General features: G+C 40.6%; 1 protein-coding gene across 3 annotated transcripts in view; it reads right to left on the bottom strand.

The window, feature by feature from the left end:
- The window catches only part of CD109 (CD109 molecule), a 144,413-nt gene that overhangs the window by 105,549 nt on the left and 15,821 nt on the right, over window positions 1–23,043 (bottom strand). For all 3 annotated transcript variants that reach the window (XR_007152347.1, XR_007152348.1, XM_047859773.1), the window contains exons 3-5: window positions 17,513–17,541; window positions 9,856–10,086; window positions 4,386–4,511 (exon numbers count right to left, since the gene is read on the bottom strand). Coding sequence is in view for 1 of the 3 variants with exons in the window: in XM_047859773.1 (XP_047715729.1) it covers window positions 4,386–4,511; window positions 9,856–10,086; window positions 17,513–17,541 (386 nt within the window). In the remaining 2 variants the exon portion in view is untranslated. The remainder of the gene's footprint in view (window positions 1–4,385; window positions 4,512–9,855; window positions 10,087–17,512; window positions 17,542–23,043) is intronic.

Below are 23,043 nucleotides of genomic sequence, written 5' to 3'. Positions count from 1 at the left end.
ATTACACTGACCCCTGGTGGCCCTTAAACAACTCTCTTTCTTTTCTTTTCTTTTCTTTTCTTTTCTTTTCTTTTCTTTTCAATAAAAGTGCTTAGATTTCCTTAGTGTGTGCCTTAACATTATATAACCTGGAAGGAATCCTTTCACAACGTGTATGTATATCAAATAATCATACTGTAAACTTAAGTAACCTATCCTTTTGTCAATTGTACCTCAATAAAATTTGGGGAAAAAACACTGTATCACCAAGTACCTGATCAATATGCTGGTCTTTTCTAAAAGATAAAGATGCCTTACAGAATGTGGAAAAGGAGACATTATATGTATTTCAATACTAATGATTATTAAATACCTTTAATACACTCATCTAATAAATACTGACTGATATCCATGTGTGAAACACGTGCTAAGTCACAGAGATACAGATGTGAACAAGCCCCAAAAGACTACAGTCTCTTAGATGCCACCAGTTAAAAGTGACATGAATGAACCAAGAGAAGCACAGAGTGTATGGAGGTGTCTACAGGGATTAGACCATTCAAGGCTGTTCGAGGACAAGGGTGGCACTTAACAAAGCTGAAAAGGTGGGCAAAGGCCAAATCTTGTAAATGATTTGAATTTTTTAAGCACCTACCTTTCCTTGTCTTTCTTTTCCTAATCAATATGACCAAATCAATATGACAGATCCGGTCCACAAACCACTGCATGAGAAATCCTGTTAATTTTCAACTCATGATCTCACATCTTCCAAAAGTCTTTCTCCACTATTCTATCACCCTCTGTCTTCTAGTACATATCCTGTTCACCACTCACTGAACAAATTAACCTCTTGGAGGCTGCCACCCAGCTGAGATTGTCCCTGGCCACCTTGCAGAAGTGCTTCTGAATGGACCAACAGTGGACACTGACCCAAGGGAAGTCCATCCACAGCCACCAACAAAGAGGGTTGCTTGAAGGACTCTGAGATGACGGTTATTCAGATGAGCCAATGCGACCAGTCCAGATTTGGACTAGAAACACCATAGAGGTTGACAGAAGAGTGAGGGGAGAATGACGCAGCCAGAGAGACAGAATGAGATGCGATCCCAAAAGCATCAGCACTCATCCTTACAATACACCTTCTTTATCCCATGCTAGTCCAAGTCACCCTGCACCCTTAGAAGCACCTGATGAGGGAAATACAAATCAAACCACAAATGAGATACCACCTCACACTTGTCAGAACAGCTAAAATTAACAACTCAGGAAACGACAGATATTGGCAAGGGTGCAGAGAGAGAGGAACCCTTTTGTGCTGGTGGTGGGAATGCAAACTGGTGCGGCCACTCTGGAAAACAGATGGAAGTTCCTCAAAAAATTACTGATAGAACTACCCTACAACCCAGCAATTACACTACTAGGTATTTATCTAAAGGATACAGGAGTGCTGATTCGAAGGGGCACATGCACCCCAATGTTTATAGCAGCACTATCAACAATAGCCAAAGTATGGAAAGAGCCCAAATGTCACAGACTGATGAAGAAGATAAAGAAGATGTGGTACATAGATACAATGGAAGATTACTTGGCGATGAAAAAGAATGAAATCTTGCCATTTGCAACAATGTGGATGGAACTAGAGTATATTATACTAAGTAAAATAAGTCAGTCAGAGAAAGGCAAATATCATATGATTTCACTCCTATGTGGAATTTAAGAAAGAAAACAGATGAACATAGGGGAAGGGAAGCAAAAATAAGATAAAAAAAAAAAGAAAGAAAGAAAGGAAGACAAACCATAAGAGACTCTTAAATACAGAGAATAAACTGAGGGTTCCTGGTGTGGTGTTGGGTGGGGGGATGGGCTAAATGGGCGATGGGCATTAAGCAGGGCACTTGTTGGGATGAGCCCAGGGTGTTATGTATAAGTGATGAATCACTAATTTCTATTCCTAAAAGCATTACTACACTATGTATGTTAACTAACTTGAATTTAAATTAAAAAAATAAAATTTTTTAGAACTTAAAAAAATAAAATAAATTTTAAAATTTAAAAAAAAAAAAAAACACCTGATGGACCTCACTGACTCAGCACCTCACGATTCCTCCGCTGTCACACTGCCTTGTTTTCCTATCACGCTTACGTTATTCAATTTTTATTATATTATCCATGTCAGCACAACAATGATATTGAGGACAGAGATTTTGCATGTTTACCTCCTTATTTCCACAACTGCCCTATACGCCCTCACATATTTGATACAGGGACAGATAGATGGAAAGACAGACAGATGAATAAACAACTGATCCTGGAGAACTCTATAGTGAAATCAAAGGTGGGAACTAAGAAAACCCTAATTCCTTCACACTCACAGTATATGTCCTAATCATCAACTCCCATCATTCCCCACATGTGCCAGTAACACCAAACTTCTCCCAAACCCCAGACCCGTGAGGCTCTCTTCCATCTTCCCAACGTCTACACATAGCCTTCTCTCTGTGAAGTCTCACAAACAGTGACTCTCCTCTTCCTCCATAAGCACAAATGTCTGGCTCCCCTAGAGCTCAACACCCCCTCCTCCAGGCTTCCCTGAGCCCTATACACACCTCTACACTTTCTCACTGCCCACCTGTCTCACCCCTGCAGCACACCCTCTCCGCAGGCACTCTTCATGGATGCTCAAAAACCATGTGCTGGCTAAGAGAGACTAGATCTGCTTTTAGGATGTGACCCCTTCCTAAAAGCAGAAAGGAGAAAATTTTTTTTAATTTTTTTGGTACACTTATCCCACTTAAGGTCTTATGTTAATGAATGATTATTCCTTCTAATAAAGTGGTTCTCAGTGGGGAAGGGAGAGGGTATTTTTTCCCCATGGAGAGTGACAATGCCTGTAGACAATTCTGTTTGGCACACTTGGGCTGCTACTGGCATCTGAGGGGCTGAGGCTAAAGATCCTGCTAAACATCCTACAGTGTACCCAACCATGCCCACAGCAAAAAATTTTTGTCCAAAATGTCAACAGCTCTTTTAATAGAACTATTTTTAAAAGCTCTTATTCGGGGCGCCTGGGTGGCTTGGTCGGTTAAGTGTCTGACTTCGGCTCAGGTCATGATCTCATGGTCCGTGAGTTCGAGCCCTGCGTCGGGCTCTGTGCTGACAGCTCAGAGCCTGGAGCCTGTTTCAGATTCTGTGTCTCCCTCTCTCTCTGCCCCTCCCCTGTTCATGCTCTGTCTCTCTCTGTCTCAAAAATAATCGTTAAAAAAAATTAAAAAAAAAAAAAGCTCTTATTCACAAATTTATATATTTTTTAATAAACTCCAGAGAAAAATGGGACAATATTCAATGAATCTTCAAACATCACACAGGGATGCACAGGAAAAAACCTAAGGCAGAGAGATGGGTCTGCCCTGTGAGATCTCAGAGCTTCAAAGGTTGGCAACAAACAAAGGAAGTAGGTAGAGGAGTTGGGGAGAAAGAGGACTTGGGGAACAGAAAATTGGTGTGGTCGTTTAAAATCACTGTTTCTTTTTTTTTTTTTTTGTATGTTTTAATGTTTTGTTTTGTTTTGTTTTGTTTTTTGAGAGAGAGACAGAGAAAGCACAAGTGGGGGAGGGGCAGAGAGAGAGGGAGACACAGAACCTGAAGCAGGCTCCAGGCTCTGAGCTGTCAGCACAGAGACCTATGCGGAGCTCGAAAGCATGAAACGTGAGATCATGATATGAGCCAAAGTCAGACACTTGACCGCATAGCCACCCAGGCACCCCAATCACTGTGTGTTTGAAAACAATGATAAAGTAGGTTAGTCCAATCTCATCAGGAGTCATTCAGAGACATAAAATTTGCTAAATTATAACTATGTATCTATAGCTTAGTTTTAAAATACTCAATGTATGCACTGAATAAGTAAAATAAACATTAATCAGTTTTACATTAAACACAAAACGTTTTGTGGCGCCTGGGTGGCTCAGTCGGTTGAGCATCCGACTTCAGCTCAGGTCATGATCTCGCACTCTGTGAGTTCGAGCCCCACGTCTGGCTCTGTGTTAACAGCTCAGAGCCTGGAGTCTGCTTCAGATTCTGTGTCTCCCTCTCTCTCTGACCCTCCCCTGCTCATGCTCTGTCTCTCTCTGTCTCTCAAAAATAAATAAACATTTAAAAAAATGCAAAGTGTTTTAACCTTCAAACATTGTATTACAGAAAAAGGCAACAATGGCTAAAACTCTAACATATTACAATGAAAGCTAACCCATTGATAAACACAGTAAATACAAAATACACCCCTTAAATTATCTAGATGTTCAGATTAACAATTTTCTGTTCATTGAATAAATGACATTGGAGATATTTCCCCACCCGACCTAATTAAATCACTTTAGCATTCCCCCTGAAAATATATTTATACTCACATTCACTTGAACTTGAATGGACCAGTCACCAAGTATTGGATGGGAAGATAATTGAAAAGTTTTGGAAACGATGCCAAGATCACTTTGTTCTGACAACCACTGTTGGATCAAATTGGACTTGGGGTCCTACAACAAAAACCGTACATGTTAACTATATAAATACTGCCGCATACATGTGTTATGAATGATGCCCTCCATGCAGCACTCCCAGGAACATCCTAAATATGGCACAGAGATACGTTTTGTAAAATGTTGGCCATATGTTACTAAACAGAAGACAAATCAGAATTTATTCCTTTCTCATACCCTCCTGATAACATCTTTATTCTGCTCCACCTTCCAATTCTTGGCACCATATTTCCCTCTACATGGAACACACACGACATGTGTAGCACCAAACCTGTGCTGTCATTGTTAACCTAGAGATAACAGACCTTGTGTATGTATTCAGGGCCCACTGCGTGTCAGGCACTCTGTCGTATCATTACCACTCATACATCACTCAATCATCACAACTCTCCCTCAGGATAGGACTGTCCTCACATTATAGCAGAAAACAGATTCCCAGAGAGGTTAGGTAAACACTCAACTGTAAGTAATCCATGAATTCAGGATTCGAACCCACACACCGTTTAATCCAACAAAATGTATCATAGCCATGTTTAGCCAAGGTTGTGCAGGAAAAATACTTCAGTTTTCCTAGACTTCCCCAATGATCCCGTCATGCACATTCAGCCAAGCCAATCCAGCAGTCATCCCGGACTTCCCTTCACATTCCCAGCCCTGTCAACTCCACCTCTTTAATCTCTCTCTAATCCTCACATCCAGCTGCCATGTCCTGTTTTCTGACTATTACGACTAATCTCCCTCCTCCACTCTTGCCCTCCAATAAATACATCTTCCCCTCTGCCAACAGTGTTGTCCATCTGAAACACAAATCTGAGACTGAGGCAAAGTGGTGGAAATGCTTGGTACAGTTCCTGACATATGACAAGCAGTGGACCACGAGGTGGTGATAGCTTTTGTTTGCCTACAGAATGAGATCTACACTCCTTGACATAGTTTACATAACTTAGCAGTCTGATTCCATCTATATTTCTATGCTCATCTTCCTCTAAACATACAGATTTCTTTGCAATTCACTCCCAAAAGCCCATGCTTCTCAGCCTCTACAATTGCTTCACAGAATGCCCTCCCTTCCTGTCCAATAGGTGAAATAAGCTCCAGTGTCCTGCCTCCTATAAATGCTTCCAACAGACAAAATGGCCACTTCCTGGAGAGTCCCTAGTACATCTGGAGTTTACCCCTTTTGAAGACTACCCCTTTTGAGTTTACTGAACTCATGGGTTATATGGGGTTTTTTGTTCCCAGCTAGACTGTGAACTAATGAGAGCAGGGATAAAATATTTTCCCTGATTGTTATTCTCTATCCTTTGACTAGACGTAGTGGGTCAGCCCAGTTAACGGAAGCCAGAAGAAACCTCTCTCCCCAAGTGGGGGAGGATGTGAAAGTCAGAGGTAAGGACAATGCTGAGAATTGAGTTAGGAGTAGTCTAGTAAGCCAGAAACTAATTGTTGAAACCAAAGACCAAAGCAAGTCAAGACTAAGTAGGTCACCCTCCTTGGCAAACTCCTAGGACGGGCATTGTAATCAGCTGTTGGCTCTCCTGCACCTGCCACAGCATGACGCATGGGTGAAAACAAAAAATACCTTTTTTCTTATGTCAGCCTGACAAAAATAAAAAATAATAATAATAATTCCCAGTGTTATTTAAACTGAGTGGAAAGGAATGTTCATACTCTGCTGATGCATTATTTGGTGAGGGTATACGCTTCTCCCAGGTGGTACCATGGCCCTACAAAAAAAGGAAGTTCTAAATGAAGTCTTTGACGACTTTGAACCTGGAGGATCTGGACAGTTGGGAGTGAATGAGATAATCCCTCTGGTTTGTCAAGCCTGCCTCAGACCTAGGCCTAACTGTCACCAACAGGAAAACACAGAGAATGTAGAAACACCAGAAGTTTTTACACATCAGGATTCGAACAGACCATGCATGGTGGCACCACAGCAGAACCCACCATTTGTATGTCACCATCTCCTGCTAGGATGCACACAGGACAGCCATATACAACACGAACAGTGGCCCTGACACAGCCAGAACAGCCACATGCTGGAGATGCTGCAATAGTGGCCCCTTGTGCTCTCTGAGTCACCTTTAGATGGTTCTGGTGCCTCAGCACAGCACAGTACCTGCTGCCTGTGCCAGACTGTCTCAAGCAATAAATCCCCAGCTGGAGAATATGTCCAGTAGGAGTATTTCTGCCACTCCTCAGAGTCCTGGATTATGCACTCAGCGTCTGTCTAGCATGTAGAACTGGAGAAGTCAAATCACTTAAACGAGGTGGTCCCCTCACCTCACCAGGAATGAGGTCCTGGTTTTGTCATGGCTGCCCCACGCCAGAGTGTCAGGGCACAATCACAAGATACACCCTTAAGGCAACAACAGCTATTCCCATACGAGGTCATTCATCTGTACAAGAAGCAACACTTTCTTCAGGAAGGAAGTCACGGTAGAAGTCTGCTGTGCCAGCTACCATGGAGGTGTTGAAGGCACTGATTTCCATAGTGTCAAGCCAGAGTAGCCAGAGGTAGCGAGAATTAGAGCAGAGGTAGGACACGTTTTTACCACTGTCAAAGGGGCCCTGAAGGCCTTTTCAACCTGAGAAGGTCAGTTATCAAGGCAGACAAAATTAATAATACCAAATGACAAAAAAAAAAAACCACAAAACACTGAGCACCCCCTGAACATGCTGTGACTTGACAGTCAATATTTTAGCTACATCCTACAGCTACAGCAATTCTTTTTCTTTTTTTTACAGCTTACTGATTTGACAAGTTTATACACTCTGCTATGCTCACCACAAGTGTAGCTACTAGCTGTCCTGTTAGGTCACTTACTATTACAGTATCACTGACTGTCTTCTTGACTGGCAGGATGGATTCCGAGAAGTTAGCCTCCCAGCCATCAGTGCACTTCTCCACGTTAGCCTGAAGGTGGTGCTGTACTCCCTAGTACAGCTTTGTTCAATTCAGGGGTTCTTGTTACACTAGGTTCCACTTTTTTCTAAGAGGTTTTGCCAAGAAACCAACTATTCTACACTGAAAGATGTAGAAAACACCACATTCTGGCCCAAATGACTGTTTTTCAGATGGAGGAAGACAGCAGTGTGGGCATCAGTGCTCCCATGTGGCTTCTGCAAGTGGCAAGGCTGGACCTGAGTTCATATCCCAGCCTCACTGCCCAGGTGCAGACAGCAGAGTATAGCAACCCCCTGGGCACTTTTCCCAAACACTCTGGGTTCCAGGTGGAATTTCAGTCTAAACGCCCCTTCCCGAGCCAAGAGGGCCACATGCTGGCAAAGCCAGTAGGATTTCTCAGGACCACAGGTCTCTCTGAGAAAGCCAAATGTGGCAAGCAAAGTCCAGAGTTGTAGAGAATAGCCCAAGAGTACAAATCAAAGGTTTCAAAGGCAGAACCTAAAGCACCATAGTGAGGCAAAATAATAAAAATGCACAGACCAGCACAGTTCTAAATGCTTTACTTAAATTACTCACTTTAATCCTCACAAAAACCTCTGTGAGGTATTTGTCCCGCATCAGCAGGGTTAGTTCTGGGTTGATGCCTAGAACGGGCAATTTATCAAGTGCTGACTTTCATTACCACAGGTAGAACGAGGCAGATTGGATATAAACCGCCAGAGACAGGCAGGTGACCTCTAAATCCTCCACCTTACACTTAATTTCTGGCACGTACTAAGTTCTCAGTATATGTGGATAAATGGTGAAAGATGATATGACTGCGGTCCATAAAGCCCTGCTTAGAGAGCTACTTGAATTTAGACATGCTATTCACTATGCCAACCTCCTTTTTAGACATTCCATTATACAGTGAAGGCAGAGATTCACAGGACTGCAATTCTTGGAAATTCAAGAAATACACACTGAGCAGCATGCCAGCCGATGTGTTTGCTACAAACACAATCTGGCTTGAAGTTACACGTATACATGTTTGTTTGCTTGATTTTTGTTTGGATTTTAGTTTAATTTATAACAACAAAGAAGTTAAGAAGAATAGGAAGATGCTGAACTAAAAAACCTAAATTTGCCTTCCATTCTATGTCATTTATCAGAACATTGAAGGAAACCAAGAGGGTTCCCAGGACCAGGGACTTTCAGTTATAAAATCAAGAGAGTCCCAGGCAAACTGGGGTGAGCTGATCACCTTATTTCCATGTAATGATCAAATGTCTAGTATTCTCCTCAGCATAAGTATAGAAAAGCAGGTCCAGCAGGATCTCAATGGTCCTCAACTTAGTTCCCACAGGAAAACACTCAGTCTAACTATCTGCCTCCAGACTATCAGAGTGTGCAAGCAGCAGAGGACAAATGACTCCCTGCCAAAAGGGTTCCCATAATAACAAGAGCTAATGTTCAGTGAGCATGTACTATGTGGCAGGCATAGTTCTAAATGCTGTGCTTGGATTATCTCACAAAACCTTTGTGAGGTATTATTATTATTACACATTCTACAAATAAAGAAACTGGGGCTCTGAGAGATTAATTTTCTCACACAAGCATCTATTCTTCTTAGAGCAGACAGTGATCCTTTTATAAGTCAAATCACATCACGCCTGTCCTCAGAATTCTCCAGTGAATTCTTGCTTCACTCAGAGTAAAATCCAAAGTCCGTATCATGCCTAAGAATACCCTGTATGGCCCATCTCTCCTCCAACCAACATACCTATATCTTACCTCATCTCCTAATATTTGTCCCCTCACACCCTGGTACACTTTCAGCCTATTTTTCCTCCAATGCACCCAACAAGTTCCCACCAGGGCCTTTACACAAGCTGTTCCCTCTGTATGTATGGGCTCATTCTTTTATTTCCTTTAGGTCTCTGCTCAAATAGGACTCCCCTAACAATCTAGAGAAAAGAGCAAACATAAACACTCTCTCTCTCTCTCTCTCTCTCTCTCACACACACACACACACACACACACACCAATCCCTTTATATACATACTTATGTGTTTATTTAGTGCCTGTCTCCACACTATTCACTGAAATATAAGCTTGATGTGAGCAGGGGACTTAATCTGTTCTGCTCAGTGCCCCACTCCAGAGCCCTGACCACAGAAGTTCAAAAAATGTTTAACAAATGAATTCATCAGTGAAGAAGCAAGGACTGGAGCCCAAGCTAGCCAACTTTGGAGCCTGAGCTCTGACCCCACTGCTCTACCATTTCCCTTCCGAGAGAGAGTATTCTCATGTTGGGAGGGAAGCTTACCCAAGGCTAATTCTAAGATAACCTGACCAGAACTTCGCACAGAGCTTTAGTAAGATGCTTTATTTCTTACTGGCACAGAGTGCCAGTAAGTGCACAGAGCTTTATTTCTATCTGGCACTTACCTTAATTAGAATGTTTAAAGAAGTTTTATAAGGTTTAAAATCTGAGAAGAGTGTAACAACACGAAACTTCACTTCCTGCTTCGGCTTGTACAGGGACTTGTCTGTTTGAATGAAGACAGTCATTCTCTTGGTCTCAAATGATAAGCGCGTACTATTAGAGAATAAGATCTCATCCTGGGCACGTCCAGTTACACGTAGTTCATAAATCCCATCTGCACTGTTCAGAGGTAGCTGGAGAAAATGAAGAGATCAGTCTCATTATTTTTCCTCAAAAATGTTTTTAATTATGTTAGAATAGAAAAATTTCTATTTTTTAGGTTTACTTATTTTATTGAGGGGGGGGTGGGGGGAAGGGGCAGAGAAAGGAGAGAGAGAGAATCCCAAGCAGGCTCTGCACTGTCAGCACAGAGCCTGCCATCAGGATCAAACCCATGAGATCATGACTTGTCCAAGAATTGGACACTCAACTGACTGAGCCACCCAGGCACCCCAAGAATAGAAAATTTAAGTCTATAGTATTATTAAAAGTAATTGCCATGTTGAAAAACTTGCCCCTCCTAGGCACCAACATTAAACAATTTGTTTTCCCTCTTAACATCCTGTAGTTTTCTCTCCCGTTAAATTGCAGGGTTCTCGGAATGGAGGTCTCAACACCAGTCACCTTGTCATTTCCTAGCCCAAGTGCACATTCTTCCCAACAGTCACTGTGGGTCAGAATATTTAAGGTCTTTCAACACTTTTCCATGCCTCCCTCTTTGAGGCAGTCAACTGGTGAAAAGCACAATTTGCACAAGACTTGTTTCTTGCCGTATCTCTCTTGAACTCTTTTCTACAGTGTGCTCTCTTCCTGCATCCTGCACATCACAGGTCATCATCCTGGAAAGGATGGGGGTGCTGCTGCTTTCCTACTACTATTACCAACAGAATTCTTACCTTCCAGCATTAACAGACTTGAAGCCATACAGCAGTTTACATGACCTGTCATTTTACAACAATCCTTCAGGTGGCGCTCTCACTAACACCATTTTATGCAGGGGCTTAGAGGAATTTGGGAAGCTGTTCCAGGTTACTAGCTGAGATTCAAACCTGAAATGAGCTATACTACTCTAATAAAGGCCTCCATATGGTGTCTTTAAATCATGTCTGACAATTCTCTGACTCTCTGCCCTCCAAAAAGTAGAGCCTCATTCCCCAGACTTAGGGACTTGCTTCTCAAGAAAATAATGAAGCTGTGTTAGAGAAAGGATGGCTTCTGCCTGGTTCTCTTTCTCTCTGGGATTCTTCGCTCTGGGGGAATCCAGCTGCCATGTGAGGAGGACACTCAAGAAGCCTGTAGAGAGGCCCACATAGGGAGAAATGAGGCCCCCACCAACACCCACCACCAGCTCGACAGCCATATGAATGAACTACCTTACAGAAGATCCCTGACCTACTGAAGCCTTCAGGTGACTGCAGGTCTAACTGACATCCTGACTGCAGCCTTGTAATAGCCCAAAGCTTTGGGATAATCGGTTACACAATAGATGGCTAGTATACCTGACTTTTAGTTCGTTTTCATGATAATAAACCTGAGGTTCTGAAACTAAATTCTGGCTCGTGTTGGCAAGTAAGTTTTGTCCACAGAAAGCTCAGAGATCCTGCAGTAACTGCAGCTACCTTGAAGCTCACAATATGGATGAGAATATGAAGGAAATGTAACAAGCCACCATAAAATGGTCAGCAAAAAAATATTTAGGGAGAAAAGTACTGATGCCCACAATTTACTTGGAGACACATTTAAAAAAAAAATTTTTTTTTTTTTAACATTTATTTATTTTTGAGACAGAGAGAGACAGAGCATGAACGGGGGAGGGTCAGAGAGAGGGAGACACAGAATCTGAAACAGGCTCCAGGCTCTGAGCTGTCAGCACAGAGCCCGACGCGGGGCTCAAACTCACGGACCGCGAGATCGTGACCTGAGCCGAAGTCGGCCGCTTAACCGACTGAGCCACCCAGGCGCCCCTGGAGACACATTTTAAAAATAAGATGAATTAGGGGTGCATGGGTGGCTCAAACAGTTAAGCATCTGACTCTTGGTTTCAGTTCAGCTCATGATCTCACAGTTCATGAGTTCAAGCCCTGCATTGGTCTCTGCACTGAGCATGGAGCCTGCTTGGGACTCAATCTCTCCCTCCCTCTCTGCTCCTCCCTGGCTTGCTTTCTCCCTCTTTCTCAAAAAATAAGTAAATAAACATAAATTTTTTTTTAAATAAGATCAATTAATGGATGGAGAGACAGATGGATGGATAGATATGAAATAGAGCAAGTATAGTAAAGCATTAATGGTAGATTCTGAGTGGTGGATACAGAAGTACTCACTACAAAATTCTTTCAAGTTTTTTTTATATTGGAAAAATTCTTAATAAAATGTTAGAAGAACAATCAGTAGCATCACATTTACATGACTTCTAGTGCCAATTTTTGCTTTTCTTCAATAAATATTTATTGAGCACCTCCTAGCTCCAAATTGTTCTAAGTCCTTGGAATACAACATAAGCCAAAGATGTGTGCCCTAGTAAGGCTAAGAGTCTAGCTTGGAACTTGCATTCTTATATTCTATTTTCCCAAATGATACTTCAGTTCTCAGATTCTTTTAAATAGATATTTTAATACTACAAGCAGAAAATTAAATATGCCAGCATATCATATATATGGCAAAGGTTCATAAATACTTTATATTTAAATAATGAGATTTGATGGGATTGCTTTTTATGATTTGGATATAGTTTGATCATTTTTAGTGGCACAGAGCCTCCAGAACTGATAGTAGATTGAAGACTTACGTCAAATTAATAATTCAGAGGCACAAAACTAAAGAGCCCTATTTAACCATGAGAATGCCAAATAAAGAAGCAGAAGTAACACAGACGTGTTCAAAAACACAATCTCTGTGCCCTACTCCATCCTCCATCAGGGAGCTGGCATTGCCTCAGGAGAAGACAGTACTATCTTCATGCTCCTTTCAGCTACCGCAAGTAATTTGCTTTTTTAGCTGCCCCATTAGAAACCCTGCCCACCCTCCATATGTAAGATTTAGGTGATTCAGGATCCTCAAAGCCTCAGTGTTATTCCCAGGGCTGGAAAGTCAGAGATTACAAAAGAACTTGGTGTATCAGTAGACCAGAGGTGACTCTATAAACCATGAGGCATCACCATACGCCTTGTGGTGTCACTGCCGACTCTGCATGGCACTAAGGATGCTGAGCTGTGGTAGAGAGCTTGACCCTCCACTGTTAACAGTAGAGGGACATAATGTGAAAGAGAATGAAGAAACTAATGTGGATTTTCAGCAATCTTTACGAAGGTTTTTCTCTGTATCGGACCTAGAATGGGTTGTAACCTGCTCCCCACAGTGGAGAGGCCACCAGAAGGTATTAAAAGCGCTTGTATCTCTACTGATCCTTCTGCCTTCTTGGGGTCCCAGTTACTGAAAGAGTTCCAGGGATTGGTAATAAAGAGGTTCCCTCATCAGAGACTTCCCATGCCCTTCTCTTATGCAAGAACCAGTTATCTACCCACGGGGATTCTGCAGTTTCACATGTTGAGCTGAGCGCCGAGGGCTGGAAAAAGATACAGTTCCCACAGACGGACACTGCCTGGCAGCAGTACATCAAGGAGCTTTGATCAGCCAAGTACCAATTGGCACCTGAGTGGCGCGTGCTCATTATGCTAAGCCTATTCTGTGTATACGTAAATGCAAATTTCCTGAGTAAATGATTGCTCTTTGCCCAGGGTATTTAAGGCAAGTGTGCTCAAAAAGGTCCTTGGGGAGGGACTCCTGGCTGGCTCAGACAGTGGAACTAATGACTTTTGGTTGGGGTTGTGAGTTCAAGTGCCATGTTGGGTGTAGAGTTTACTTAAAAATAAAATAGAAATAAATAAAAATTGGGGCGCCTGGGTGGTTCAGTCGGCTAGGCATCTGACTTCAGCTCAGGCCATTGTCTTATCAGTCATGAGTTCCAGCTCTCATGGGGCTCTCTGCTGTCAGTGTGGAGCCGGCTTCAGTTCCTGTCTCCCTCTCCTTTTCCCCGCCCCAGCTCCTGCCTTCTCTCTGTCTCAAAGGTAAATAAAAACATTGAAAAAAAATTTTTTTAATAAAAATAAATAAAAATTTACAAAAGATCCTTGGTGGGCAAAGAACTAATCTGGGATGACTAAAACCATTTAACCTCTGAAAGATGAATTATCAAGGAAACGGAAACAACAAAATAGGATTTATCCTACTCTACTTCATTAATTACTTATAATTACTAAAATAAGGAGAGATTTCAAATAACTTTCAAAATAAAATTGAGGAATTTAAGATGACAGTTTCTACTTAAAATATATTTTTAAAATGTTAATTATACATAAAATAAACTTCAAAACATTCCTAACTTTAAAAACCCTTCCCTCATGTTAAGTTGGATTTACTTACAGAGAATAAAAGAAATTTGCCTAAAACATTTTCTGCAAAAAAATAACCTTTATACTAAGCATCAATCATTTTTATTTACTTCTTATTAAAAGTTGATTTTAGTGTATCAAAAATAGAAACAATGAGCTAATCAGATATTAAAAACCATTTGTGTTTTTTTTTTAATTTTTTTTTTCAACGTTTATTTATTTTTGGGACAGAGAGAGACAGAGCATGAATGGGGGAGGGGCAGAGAGAGAGGGAGACACAGAATCGGAAACAGGCTCCAGGCTCTGAGCCATCAGCCCAGAGCCCGATGCGGGGCTCGAACTCACGGACCGTGAGATCGTGACCTGGCTGAAGTCGGACGCTTAACCGACTGCGCCACCCAGGCGCCCCAAAAACCATTTGTTTTAATGAAGCCAAAATATTTACATTTTACAGCAAAAATTCATGAGAACCTCAAAAAACAATCTGAAATATTACAAACATCAGAATGCAAGTGCACACTCTGAAAGCTGAGCCTATTTTAACTGACAACTCATAACAACGCAGAACTTTCTATTTTTGCCAAGCATTATCAAATTTTCCCAGACACACTTTACGACTAAGTCTTTAAATTTTTGTTTTACTAGAAAAGGGATATAATGTCTAAGAAAGCCTTCAATAGGTAATTGCTATATCTATCTACAATAGAAATGGCATTACTGGGAAAGACAAATACAGGATTTGGAGTTAGCATTTCCCATAGGTAAGGATTAAAAGAATAATAGCAGCCAAAGCCCAGTTAATGATAGTTTGGACAAGTGCAATTTATAATAAACTGACATTACTGGAACAATCCCAAGCCTGATGCCTTCTCTTTCCAGCCTTTCTACACTTCCAGCCTGTGTAACTATAGGCTTCTCTGATGAAACCAGACAGTTGTACTTTAAGCTGTGGTTTCTGAACTTAAATCCCACCCCCTTCTGCTACAGGACAATTCTATTACACAGGATTTATTTTAAGCTTCTCATTGGAATACTCTTTCAACACCATCATGGCCAGCATCTATTATTTTAGGGTACATAAACGCAATGTAATGTTTTATTACCACTGAGATTGGGCTCTCCCCCCATTTCCACCTGCTTTGCCTCTCTTTCCCTAGTTCCTATTCAACAATAGAAAAGCAGTTATATTTCTTAAGAGGGAAAGCACAAACATAATAGGTAAGAAATAACAGCTATGGTACATAAGTAATTTTTATAAAGTACTGTTTGGTAGCACTACATTTTCTAGGAATACCATCCCCTACCACCACCCCTGCAAAAACTAATGTGCTTTCTGAATGTGCTTGATAAGTAACCTTCAAGAAGTAATGGGGGAACCTGGCTCATCAGTTAGTGCTAATCCTACATTAAGTATGTAAAGTATCAGGGCCCAAGTTGTTAAAAAGAAACCACAGGCCCAAGGTGGAGTCATTTGATCCCAGAACAGTAAATCAGGACTTAACTGCAGTTTCAACCTCTCCAGGAGTGGAATTTTAAGCCAATCAATCTGGAACTTTCTGACAAGCACCAATGAGGTAATCTGTCACATGGGCCCTCTCCCCCACCCCCACCCCACCCAAAGGAAGATGAGGTAATCTGCAGGATAAGACCCCATGCCCTTCCCTTGCCTGGAACAATCCTTTCTTTTCTTTTGCTAATAACTTCCTTGCCCCACCTTCCTTCCTACAAAAACCTTCCGTGTTGTACAACTCTTTGGAGCTCCCCTCTGCTTGCTAGGTGGGATCCTGCCCAATTCATGAATCTCTTAATAAAGCCAATTAGATCTTCAAATTTACCGGGTGAAATTTTGTTTTTTAACAAAGTCACTAGTCAACTGTTCTCAGAAAAGTATACCAAATTGCATCTCTTGTTGGATGCTGTGGTCTACTTTCTCTACGGTACATTCAAAGTGTGAAGCTCCAAAATAAAACATGGTAATAAAAGTACAAACTTCCAAATCAAAGCTATGAGAAGCAGGATCAGTTCACAAACAGCATTTAATCACCAGGTTTTACGACTTTCTCAACAAAATAATAACCCCTTTTCACTTCCATAGCAAATTTTACAGCACTTTCACATCTCATTTCACCTCCAGGGTAAAGTACCCCCTATGAAGGAAGCAGTTTCTTTATCCCCTTTTCCAGAGCTAGGACAAGGGTGGGGTGAGTGAGACCCTTGCCTCTGGTGCAAAACTTAAGGAGGAGCCAAAAAAATCAGTAATCAAGATAAGTAAATTTTTAATATTTTAAAATAGAAAAGGTAGTGCAAAAAATTAAATTATGAACACAAAATTTTTTAACAAAGACAGGATCAATATCACCAATGTCTCAGGCTTCAATATGGCTCAGCGTGACCCTCCACTTTCTAGGACAGGGAAACCGAGGGACAGAGTGTTAATTTCACACTCAAAACTTTGAGGTTCAGTAAGGCAGAAACGGCACCAAACCAGCCCAGGTTTCTTGGCAACACTCCAGGAAGGTTTCCCCAGTGAAGTTCCCTGTTTCACAAGCAAAAAATCTTTGCTATGAGTTTGAAGAGGCTAATAACCGATCTCCCTGAAGTAACATTCTTTAAAAAATTTTTTTAATGTTTATTCATTTTTGAGAGAGAGGGAGAGAGAGAGAGAGAGAGAGAGAGAGAGAGAATGAGAGGGGGAGGGACCAAGAGAGAGAGGGGGACAGAGGATCCAAAGTGGGGCTCGAAGCTGACAGCAGAGAGCCAATGCAGGGCTTGAACTCACAAACTGTGAGATCGTGACCTGAGCTGAAGCCGGGCAGTCAACCGATGAGCCACCAAGTGCCCCTAAAGTAACATTATTCTATTTTTTTTAATAATTTTTTTTTAGTGTTTATTTATTGACAGAGAGAGACAGAGCATGAGTGGAGGAGGGTCAGAAAGAGGGAGACACAGAATCTGAAACTGGCTCCAGGCTCTGAGCTGTCAGCACAGAGCCCGACATGGGGCTCAAACTCACAGACAGCGAGATCATGACCCGAGCCGAAGTCGGATGCTCAACTGACTGAGCCACCCAGGCACCCCAAAGTAACATTATTCTTAATTTAAAGGTGAAACTGAACTCAAGACAAACTCACAAGAAACGTAAATTGATATAAAAGTCAACAAAATATTAATTTATTTGTCTCATCAATGCAATGTATATTTCTGAAACCAAATTTTTTAAATGGATACTTACTGATGGAAGAGTAAGTGTCTTGAAAGAGCCTAAAAGCAAAACAGGGAAGAAAATAGTCATAATTGGAATATGATGATATAATACAAAACTCCCAAGAATCTCCTAAATACTCTTTCAGATGTGGAAAGAATCATAAGCTTACAGAATCACAAACTTATTTGGCCCAAACAAAACAATTTTATTAAATCCCAGAACACCTGAGAGATTATTACATATCCTTGTGCCGAAGAATTAAGGAAAGTGGAGCCAGACTTAAAAGGCTATCAGTGGGTAAACCCCCGCCCAAAAATTAGTTTAAGTTCTGCTTCTCTTTTCCATTATCATTTTTGTTGTCATTGTTGCTGCTACTCTTGTTGCTGCTTTCAGGTTATACACATTTGAGGGACGCTTCAATCGGTGTTGAGGAAGAACCTAAGGTTTATTTCTTACGTTCTCAGAACCTCATGATAAAAGAAGAAAAGGAAGGCATTAGTCATGTCAGGGGTGAGCTGGGACTCATAACTGACTCATTGGTATTAGAGTGAGGCAGACTTTTTTTTTCATGTAAAGTTTCTAAACATAGGACTTCTAATTTAACTCATGCCAATTTCTCATCAGATCTAATTATTTCAAGGGAAAAAAAATGTTTCAAGTTAAAAACAAAAGAATACTTATCCAAAGTTCCCATTTAAGTGACATGAGTTCAGAGGTGGTGACAGGTCCTCACAGTTCCTTCATTTAAGAAATATTTGTGAATATTTAAGAATTTTTACCACAATGACAAGACAGACGTGGCCCCCATCCTCCTGGAAGCTACATGTGTCTATCCTGTAGGAACGGACAGATGCCAGAGCACAGCACAGTACAGAGCAGGGGTTCAACAAGTGGCCTCTGGAATTAGACTACATCAGTTCTAAAATGAATCAACCATGTGCTCACCCCATCCTTGAAAAAGTTACCTGATTATCCAGGCTCCATTTTTTCATCCATAACATGAGCATGCTAATTAATAATAGTACCAATCTCACAAGGTGGTTGTGAAGAATAAGTACGTTGATATCTGTAAAGTGGATAGAACAATGTCTGCCACACAGGAAACACTTCATAACTGTAAGTCATTATAGTGCCAGAAAACCCGAAGAGCTATCCACTGGGGATGTCAGCATGCCTCTACAGCAAGGTCTTCAAATTGTTATAATGGAGCACTGAGTCAATTAGGACATATTACCAATGTCAAGTTAGAGGATCAAGTTACATATATGTACTTTCTCAACCAAAATATTAAATATTAGAAAACCTTAATTCCTTAGTTTTGCTCAATGAAATAGAAGAAATAAAGCTAATACATGTCCTGCCTACATACATCCTTATAAATGATCTTGCACAACCCCCGATGTGCATACACCCACTTTGAAGACCACTACCCCAATGGGCCTCCATGAAATACAAATATGTTTTCAGCAGCAGATAAGCAATTCATCAAAATCATTTATCCCCTAGCAAAGATCAGTTTATCCAATAATTGTCGCCATAGAAAGCAAAGAGCAAGACTCTTAAATAATAGGACAAAGGACAAAAAGTGTCTTGAAAAGGAGAAGGAGAAACAACTGAACAGATATAACTCGACATGGAAGCGCTGCAATAAAGATAGGGCAGAGACCACCTCAGAGGGATCAGGGGAAGGCACCTAGAGAAAATGATGCCAGAGTCTAGGGTTGTAGGATAAAGGAAAATTAGCCAGATGTGAAAGAAAGGGAAGAGTTTCCAAGCAGAGCAGCAGCAAGTGCAAAAGAGTGGAGGTCAGCATGAGTCTACAGAAGCAAAGAGCTGGCAAAGAGAGGATTATAGAGATGAGGCTGGACCAAATCATGAAAGGCCTTTTACACAGCCTGAGTCCTTGCCAGGATCATTCCAGGTTCTGCTGCTCTCCCAGCATCCTGAGTTAGCATTTGTCCTGAATCTTTTCGGAGCAGCAAAATATCAATATGAGATGGGTTTAATGTGCACAAGATTTAACTCTGAAATACTATAGTCATGCTTTGGGAATATCTCAACTTGTGGGAAGAAACATCTCATCAAGTTCTTATTTTTAATGAGATGGGCATATTCTATACTGAACTGAAGAGAAACTGAGAAGCCCTATGATATTGCAGCAATTAAGTTTGGTGAGACATTCAAAAGCACCATAAATACAGACAATTTACTGGACAAGTTTTGTGTTGTAAAAATATTTGCTGAAGGGAGTCATGGTACTCTCCAGGCAAAAAGACAAACCCTATAACATATCTGAACTGAAACATTTAAATAGTTCAATATGGGGGTAACGATGGAATTGAGAATATCCTCCACACAGCAGAATTTACTCTGATCTTAACACATACCTCAGCATATGTGAAGAGAGTGTGTTCTCAATTAAAAATGTACCAACAATGAACAAGTGGAATTGGAAATTAAAAATAACACCATTTACATTAGCATACCAAACAAAGAAATACTTAGGTTTAAACCTAACAAAATGGTTACAATACCTATATGAGGAAAGTACTCTGGTAAATGAAATCAAGGAAGGATTAAATAATTGAAGAGATATTCAATGTTCACGGACAGAAAGACTCAATACCGTCAAGACGTCAGTTCTTCGAAATTGAGCCATAGATGCAACGCAATCCTAATCAAAATCCCATAAAGTTATTTTATGGAAATCAACAAACTGATTCTAAAGTTTATGTGGAGACGCAAAGGACCCAGGATAGCCATTACAATATTGAAGGAGAACAAAGTTGGAGGATTGATGCTACCAAGTCTAAAACTTACCGTAAAGCTATAGTAACCAAGGCAGCGTGGTACTGGCAAAAGACAGGCAAACTGATTAATGGAACAGAAGATAGAGCCCATAAATAGACCCCTACTAATATGGTTGAGTGATCTCTCACAAATGAGCAAAAGCAATCCAATGGAGCAAAGCTGTCTCTTCAAAAAGTAATGCTGCAACAATGGACATCTACATACAAAAAAGTGAATCTAGACAGACCTTACCCCCTTCACAAATATTAACTCAAAACGGATCATAGACTTAAATATAAAATGCAAAACTATAAAATTCCTAGAATATAGCATAGGAGAAAACCTAGATGACCTTGGTCTTTTTCTGTATAACACCAAAGATACAATCCATTAAAGAAATAATTCATGGGGCGCCTGGGTGGCACAGTCGGTTAAGCGTCCGACTTCAGCCAGGTCACGATCTCTCGGTCCGTGAGTTCGAGCCCCGCTGGGCTCTGGGCTGATGGCTCGGAGCCTGGAGCCTGTTTCCGATTCTGTGTCTCCCTCTCTCTCTGCCCCTCCCCCGTTCATGCTCTGTCTCTCTCTGTCCCAAAAAATAAATAAACGTTGAAAAAAAAAAAAAAAGAAAGAATTCATAAGCTGGACTTCATCAAAATCAAAAACTTCTGCTATGCAAATGACAACATCAACACAATGAGAAGATAAGCTACAGATTGGAAGAAATATTTGCAAAAGACACACCTGATAAAGGACTGTATTCCAAAGTATGCAAAGAACTTTAAAAACTCAACAATAAGGGGCACCTGGGTGGCTCAGTCAGTTAAGCATCTGACTTCAGCTCAGGTCATTATCCCACAGTTTGTGAGTTTTAGCCCCGAATCGGTCTCTGTGCTGACAGGTCAGAGCCTGGAGCCTGCTTCGGATTTTGTGTGTCTCTTTCTCTCTGCCCCTCCCCCGCGCGTACAGGCGCGCTCGCTCTCTCTCTCTCTCTCTCTCTCTCTCTCTCAAAAATAAACATTAAGAAAATGTTTTTAATAAATAAATAAACATTTTTAAAAAATAAAACTCAACAATAAGAAAACAAATAACTCGACTAGAAAATGGGCCAAAATATTAATAGACAACTCAGCAAAGAAGATACACAGATGGCAAGTAAGCATAAGAGAAGATGCTCCACATCATAAAGAAATGCAACTGAAGCAATAAGATACCAGTAGGCTGGTATCAGTCATTGACAACATCAAATGCTGGCCAGGATGTGGAGCAACAGGAGCTCTCACTCACTGCTGGTTTGCAATGCAAAATGATACAGCCACTTAGGAAGACAGTTTGGCAATTTCTTACAAAACTGAACATATGATCCAGCAATCACATTCCTTGGCATTTACTCAAGAGTTGAAAACTTATGACCACACAAAAATCTGCACACAGATATTTACGGCAGCTTTATTAATAATTGCCAAAGCTTAGAAGCAACCAAGTTTCCTTTAGTCCGTGAGTGGATAAATAAACTGTGATACATCCAGACAATGTAATATTATTCAGCTCTAAAAGTAAATGAGCTAACAGACCATAAAAAGACATGGAGGAACCTTAAGTGCATATTACTAAGCCAAAGAAGCAATCTGAAAAGGCTACATACTATACAATTCCAACTAAATGACAGCTGGAAAAAGCAAAACCATGGATACAATAAAAAGATCAGGTTGCTGCAAGGTGACATAGAAAGATGAATAGGCAGAACACAGAGGGTTTTCAGGGCAGTGAAAATACTCTGTATGATATTATAATGATGGACATATGCCATTATACATTTGCCAAAACCCACAGAATATACAATGCCAAGAATGAACCCTAAGGTAAACGATGGACTTTGGTTGTTTATGATGTGTCAGTGTAAGTTCATCCTTGCTAAAAAAAAATATGTACCATTCTGGTTAGTGATGTTGATAATAGGGGAGGCTAGGCATATATAGGTACAGGGATAATAAGAGAACTCTGCCAAAAAAAGAGTCTTTATTTGAATGTTCAAATTGTCTGATCATTCCATTATATATATTTGTATAAATTATATAAATATAAATATATATAAATAAAATATTATACAAATAATAATATAGTAAAACCTTGGTTTGCGAACATAATTCATTCCGGAAACATGCTTGTAATCCAAAGGACTTGTATATCAAAGCGAATTTCAAGAACCATTGGCTCGGTTGTGATCATGTGACATTCGGGATCACGTACTACTCCTATTGTAAAACATCGCTCATTTATCAAGTCAAAATTTTTTAGAAAAGTTTGCTCATCTTGCAGAACACTCAGAAAGAGTTACATGCAATCCAATGCTTTAATGTATATATAACGGAATGGTGAAAATACCTGAATGTTCAAATAAGTTATGGATTATAACCTAATGAATAAAGAGTCAATGTGCTCATGCTGCCCTATAAGTAAATAGATGAGTGAAAGAAGAAGAAAAGGTTCTTCTTTACCATAAAATTCCAACTAATAAACACAGAAGGAATCATGGAATTAGAAAATTTCACAACTATCATGGTAATAATTGATTCAGCGATAATCATCAATCTTGTGCGTGCAAGCTGGATGAGACTCGTGAGAAATAATGAGCTATTTTTGTCCTAAAATACTAAGTTTTGGGGTGGTTCAATCACAGAAATGGATGACTGGAATACTCTTGACATAAAAAGAGTAACTAGCAAACCTCTAAAGGTATAGAGTCAAACACAATAGCCTGTAGCCATAGT

Source organism: Prionailurus viverrinus, chromosome B2, assembly GCF_022837055.1.
Source record: "Prionailurus viverrinus isolate Anna chromosome B2, UM_Priviv_1.0, whole genome shotgun sequence".
In the NCBI taxonomy this organism is placed as follows: Eukaryota; Metazoa; Chordata; class Mammalia; order Carnivora; family Felidae; genus Prionailurus; species Prionailurus viverrinus.
This window is presented reverse-complemented; position numbering and strand designations above follow the sequence as displayed.